General features: G+C 47.8%; 2 protein-coding genes across 2 annotated transcripts in view; one reads left to right on the plus strand and one right to left on the minus strand.

Annotated features, from left to right (window-relative positions):
* The window catches only part of LOC103920495 (probable beta-D-xylosidase 2), an 11,670-nt gene extending 10,333 nt beyond the window's left edge, over positions 1-1,337 (minus strand). The window contains exon 1 of the mRNA XM_009328242.1: positions 1,329-1,337. Within this exon, the coding sequence (XP_009326517.1) occupies positions 1,329-1,337 (9 nt within the window). The remainder of the gene's footprint in view (positions 1-1,328) is intronic.
* Positions 1,338-2,413: 1,076 nt separating this feature from the next.
* TRAPPC3 (trafficking protein particle complex 3) lies at positions 2,414-5,712 on the plus strand. Its single transcript, XM_009328221.1, has 4 exons — positions 2,414-2,528; positions 2,758-2,857; positions 3,117-3,299; positions 3,996-5,712. Coding segments are annotated over exons 1-4 (405 nt in total). The 5' UTR covers positions 2,414-2,526; the 3' UTR covers positions 4,116-5,712.
* Positions 5,713-6,184: the final 472 nt, after the last annotated feature.

Consider the following 6,184-nt stretch of genomic DNA (forward strand, 5'->3'; position numbering starts at 1 on the left):
CGGCGGCCGTGCGCCGGGATCGGGCAGGAACGGGACGCTTCTGGTCAGGGAAACTTTGCAGTCGGAACGCGGAGGCTTTTCTCGCGTCTCCCTCTTTCCTTCTCTCTAACCCAACTCTGCGTTACCCGCCCAGCTGAACTGAGGCGTGAAGGAGAACAAGACTACGGAGCTGAGGTCTAATTCTGGGTCAAAACAGATCGAATTGATTCATTTTTGGATGCGATGTCAGTATTTGAAAGCAAGTAATAAAAATAAAACCCGTTCTTCCTCCCTCTTTGGCCGCGTTGACGGGCTGGTTCAGGCTCAGCAGGGGCCAGGCAGCCTCTCGCTCCTGCCCCCTCCGTGCCACGGGGGGTTCTCTGAGGGGTTCAACTCCTTAAATACAATGATTTTTACTTAAGGAATTGGTGTTACGTCATTAGGATTCTGACATTTTTGTAGCCACAGACCGGTTATATAGTGTTGAGACTGTACACTAGCCTGCAATATGGAAAAATATAAAGAACGGAAAAAGTATTAGGCACTTTAATTCCGTTAGATGGACTGAAAATGAAGAGTTCGTTTACAAATACGAATTTAGAAGTTTGCCTTGTTGTAACACTTTAAAGTTACCTGAATAGCAGCGTTGCAGGCGATAACTGACCAGCACTGGGTTTGCACGCTTTGGGGCTGATAACCGTAGGTGACGGCTTCATGGCTTCACGCGGTAAATGACAGCACCTTGGACTGGTAACAGCTGGATTTCCTCCATCCACTCACCCCCTGCTCTCTCCAGCTGCCAAGCCCTGTCTTTACTAAAATTACTGAAATCCTTAAAAATAGCATAACCTTTTTTGCATGTTTGTTAAATTCTCTGCCAAATGTCTGACTCTGCCAGTTGAGCTAAAGGAGACTTCTGCCTTGTCCGTGGCTCTTGAGTGATGTGAACTTGCGCAACCTTTATCTTTCCAAGATGAAGGCAGAATTGTAAGTAAAATAACCCAAAGAATGCGTCAGTTCTTTAGATCTAAAATTGGGCAAAAGTACCAAGGCGCCTGACTAGTTCTTTTCACCTGTTTAAAGCCTTTCGGTGGCTAACGGCTGTTGACCTGGTGATTTACAACGACAAGGTGGAATTCCCTGTGTCTTCTTACAAACCCCATTTCTATTTGTTGAATGCTGCCGTTTGGGAGTGATTCCTCCTTGTGTTTGTCTTGGCTTTGTGTAAACTTGTTCAGAATGAAGTGCGATCAGTGTTGTCACTTAACTCTGATGTTGTCTCTTTTCCCTTCCTTTCTGCCTGCCTGCTGCTTTCATTCTGTAGTATTGGTATTTGCCATTCATTTCACCTTCTGCATCTATGCATCTCATGGTAGGTGATAGGCTTTTAATCTGAGATTAGACTCTCTGTAATGTTTCTGAATGCTTAAACTGAGAGCAGAAATAAATTATGATGGTTTATTTGTTCCTGAAAACACTTCCTTCACGTTCTGTGAAAAGCTAAAGCCTACTGTAGCTTTCTGTTTTGCAGCCTTTAATGACCACGTAATCACTGGTCCGGCTTAATGGCTCCCAAGAAAATGCACTTTGACGTAGTTGGTTGTGGTTGAGGATCGGTGGTGGTGGCGGCTGGGAGAGACCTCTTCCCTTGGTGTTTTCTGCAAATCTGGCAACTGTGCAAAGAAAGCCCAAGTAACTTTGATCCTAGCCAGGCACAGAAAGCGGACGTGCACAACACAGATCTGCTGAGCTGACCTGAAATCGTCCTTGCTGTTCCTCTTCTGGGTCTGAGGAGCCGATTTTAATATATGAAGCAAATTATGTGCCTAGATAACTTTCTAGGGACCAGATGAGTATTGTTTTTTCTTGGTAGCAGAATGTAATAAATCTGTGAACGGACGAGCATTTTTTGTCCTGTTGAAAGGACCAGAAACGAGTGTTGCCCGTTTGCAGTGTGTTCATGAAACAGACAGCAGTTTGAGCCAGTTTTCACCTCTGGGTCAGTGATTGAAATAAATTCAGGTCCCTGGCAACTGCCCGTTTAGCCATCCAGGAGGTGGCCGGTAGCGGCCATCCAGTTATCTGGGGATGTGCTCGTTAAAGCAGAGAAAGATGCTAATTGGCAGCTGACGAGAGGAGTGCGAGCAGCCTCCTGGCTTGCCTCTTCAGGTCAGATTTGGGACACGTTAATGGGAAGTGCTGCGGAGAGAGGGAGAGGAAGAAAGTGCTCAGTCGTTCCTAGTCAAAGAGGATTTCTCTTTCCAAGGAGACTGAAGTTGCCTTGCCGAAATACGAACTGGGATCTCTCCTTATTAAGCAGTAAATTCTTTTGAGACAGCAGGTTTCTGTTCCCCCTCTCCGGGCCAACGGAAGCAGCACTGGACACAGATGCAGCAGTGCTCAGTCGGTTTTCTCTTCGGCTTGTGCTAAATCTCTTTTGCCTCTGTCTAGAACTCGGAGCTCTTCACGCTGACGTACGGCGCTCTGGTCACCCAGCTGTGCAAGGACTACGAGAATGACGAGGACGTCAACAAGCAGCTTGACAAAATGTAAGTGGATCTGCTGCAGGAGATCTTCTAGGAGCTCGCGTTCACAGTACGGCACGTCTGTGTGTGCTGCACCAAGAATAAAAGCCTGGCAGACTGAGTTTTATTTAATACTGATATCTGTCAGATTTAATTTTCTTTTCCTCCACGATCTTCTTTTATAAATGTTGGCTGTCTTTCTAAAGCTATGCTCTTCCCGCTCTGTAGCTGTTGCTCTTTGGTACATTCACAGGGGTTACAACATAGGTGTTCGGCTAATAGAAGACTTTCTGGCCCGGTCCAATGTTGGAAGATGCCATGACTTCCGTGAAACTGCAGATGTTATTGCAAAGGTAATTGTCAAAGCACAGCTTTGTCAGGTTTTGTCATGGTTTTGCATGTGAGGATAGAGTATTTGCTACTCACAGGACTGTTCTGAGAGTTTGACTGAGATTTTGGGGGAGTAAAAAGAGAGAATTAGATCCCTGACTACTGCTGACTGGTGGGAATTGGGAGAAAGGCGCGGTGTTTTCAAAACCCTTTAGTAATTTGGCAAAGATCAAAGCTGTGCTGTTGCTTCATGGGACACGTTCATACTGTTTGATGTAACAGATAGCATTTAAAATGTACCTGGGCATCACTCCGAGCATCACCAACTGGAGTCCTGGAGGCGATGAGTTCTCCCTGATCTTGGAAAATAACCCCTTGGTGGACTTTGTTGAGCTCCCCGACAACCACTCATCTCTCATCTATTCCAACCTGTTGTGTGGAGTGCTGCGAGGTGCCCTGGAAATGGTGAGCCAACGTCTCTCTTCCAGTGAGATAGGTATATGAATAACCAAGGTATCGGCAGATACTTTAGTGTCTAGTCTGTGTTTGTGACTCCTGCGTTTGCTTTGGACTTGAAATTCATTCCCAGGAGAAGAGCAGAGCGGCAGGAGCGCTCGGCTGCCGTTGTGTATGGCAGCTGTGAGTCCCAGAGGTGCAGACCAAGCCCCTTCATCTTACGACCCAAGCACAAGCACTAGTATCTCCTTGAATTTTTATGAAGCTTCAGAATCCTCACTTTGTAACCGCTATGAGCCCTAGTTGGGAATTGGCTGGAACAAGAGAACAGCTGTGTCTCAAATTTAGGAGTCTGTATTTAGGCTTGATTATCTTGCTTAGCTGAAGTTTTGGAGGAACATACATGGAGCAGCAGGACGCGTAGCCCTGAGCGGTAGGGTTAATTGGGCTCAGATCTCTGCAGGGAGTCCTGGTTACGCTGTAGGAGGTACATTTGCCGAGGTGAGGTGCCCGCTGTCCGCCACGGAGGCCACAATGTACAAGGAGGATGTGATCTTGAAAAATGATGAGTGCTTCCCTAGAGCTCTGCATTGCATGTCATGCCCTCAGAGTCCTTAAGCTGGTGCTTCACGATCAGGCAGTTCCTAGAGAAGCTGCTATTTTAAGGGGGATAACGGCTCTTCTTTTTCCTCTTCCATCACCTAGGTTCAGATGGCCGTAGATGTAAAATTCGTCCAGGACACACTGAAGGGTGACAGCGTCACAGAAATAAGAATGAAGTTCATCAGGCGGATTGAAGACAATCTTCCAGCTGGTGAAGAGTGAATCGCAACCCAGTCTCCCTTTGGGACTGGAGGGGACCAGCTGGTTTTGGCCATTAGCTTTCGTCGCAGATCTGTAGGGATATAGCACTTTCATCGCAGATCTGTAGGGATCTAGTGCCCCTGTACGTTCAGACTGACTCACTGACTACTTAAGATGTTATTCTTCTACTGTTACTTCCATCTTCTGTAGAAGACGATTGTCTGGTTGCTGTTTAATTCACAGGTTCATTCTGAAGCTTTTTCATAAGGTGATGTCTTTTTCGTATTCCCCTGGGGACTCTTTCTACGCTCAGTTTCTAATCGTGACATTTGTTTGTGCGAGAACTACTGCTCAAGCTCTAGAAGAGCTCCAGTCTGTTCAAATCTGAATCCATGTTTTATTACCAGAATTGGAGACCAAGCTATGAGAACCCACTGATTTACTGTTAAATGCTGTCCTTGAAAAGAGGTGTTTAAAATTCATTCGGAGATAAGCGCATAGTATTTCTGTAGACCAAACTGGCTTTCTGCATTTGATTCTGAGGTTACTAGTAAAATGCAAGCTTGATGCGAAGGGGTGATTTGGGAGAGCCGTTTGAGTGCCGGCACCCGGTCAGGAGGCATCTTTTGTCGGAGAGCAGTGGTATCATGCAGCACTGGCAGATTCAGGAGGTCCATGTGGCCTGGGCCCTTCTGCAGTTTCTCTTCCCTGGCAGTCTCACGACTCCCCTCTTGGAAGGGGAGGACCATTAAATTGCAGTGGAGCAGCAGAGCCTATTTTAAATGGAGAAAAGGAAAGAGCGGCTAAAATGCCATCAGCTTTCTACAGCGCGTACAGCCCAGGGGCCGCGTGGCAAGTCCAGGGAATGAAAAACAAAACTCAGTCTAACGACTGGGAGGTATTAAACGCATTTCAGCAAGACAAGTCTGTTCTCCAGTTACGGTGTATAAACACTGCCCTGTGTGGAGGTGGTGCTGGGGTATATTCTCACAGATGTTTAGGCTACAGCAGAATTTCCCGAGTTACTTAAATTGGTAAGCTTCGGCAGTCTGTGGCACCTGCTGTTCTGTAAAACAAATACACAAAGTAGTGTTATATCTCAAAAAGCAAGATACTGGAAAATCAACTTCCTCTGCCATCAGTTCAGCCAGTTAATGCGGTCGGATGTCCAGTTCTCAAGTCACTTTACATAGCATGAAGGCACAGATCCACAGAGTCGGTAGCTCTCACTCACTTCCACAGGAGCTGGTGGCTCAAATACCTTTGTAGGTTTATGCCTGAGTGTAAGGTGAGAGAGAGAAAGCTGCCGCTTGTGCTGCCATTCGTTTAGGTTCTCCGGATGAACGATGTCCCTTTTTTTGCCCAAATGAGTCCCTTTGGTGGGAGGGTTTGGATGCCCCGTGTGATGTGTGTCCTGTGAAGGGGCAGCGAGTCGCTGTAAAAGCAGTCGGAGAATGACGCGGAGGAACAGCGGTGGCTGGTGGGTTTTGGAGGCAGAGGTGCTGCACGGTTATGTTGCAGAGATGAAAAAGATCTGTCATTTCTAATCGTTGACCATGATAAGTAATTTTAAGGCTGCATTTTAAAAGCAATTGCATTAAAAGAATCCCAGTGTCAACTCTTCGGTTTCCTCTTGGGGTTTTGGTTCTCTTTTTGGTGGCGCTGGTGCGGAGCAGCGGCTGAGCGGGGCTGGCAGGGTGACAGCAGCGCCGCACCAAGAATGTCTGGCTGCTGGCCTACGTGAAAGCTGCTGCCTGAAGGAAACCTGCCCAATATTCAGCGCACGGAGGGAGCGTGGCTGGGGGTGGGACTCGGGGGGCTGATGGGCAGCGCTGGGAAACCACAGTTGATGTTTGCTTGTTTGAGGACTGGCCTTTTTCTGCCCCGTGAATACCCGGGCGCGTACATCAGCAGGGACTCGCTACCGCCAGCCCAAGGCAGTCCGCTGCAGAGAGAGCTAAGACATGCTATTTGGGGTCATAGTGGCAAAAAATCACCTCGGGAGGCATCTGTGCCTGCCAGCTCGGCACCGGGGCTGCTCCACGGCTGCCGTGGGGCACGGGGGGGGCGGGGGGCGCAGGCGAGGGAAC

This window comes from Pygoscelis adeliae, unplaced genomic scaffold (assembly GCF_000699105.1).
Source record: "Pygoscelis adeliae isolate BGI_AS28 unplaced genomic scaffold, ASM69910v1 Scaffold387, whole genome shotgun sequence".
Lineage (NCBI taxonomy): Eukaryota > Metazoa > Chordata > Aves > Sphenisciformes > Spheniscidae > Pygoscelis > Pygoscelis adeliae.

What these genes read in the sequence shown, in the direction of transcription:
- TRAPPC3 (XM_009328221.1), top strand. An exon ending in CTGCAGATGTTATTGCAAAG is followed by an intron (nt 2,858 to 3,116) that starts GTAATTGTCAAA and finishes TTGATGTAACAG; the next exon opens with ATAGCATTTAAAATGTACCT. An exon ending in TGCGAGGTGCCCTGGAAATG is followed by an intron (nt 3,300 to 3,995) that starts GTGAGCCAACGT and finishes TCCATCACCTAG; the next exon opens with GTTCAGATGGCCGTAGATGT.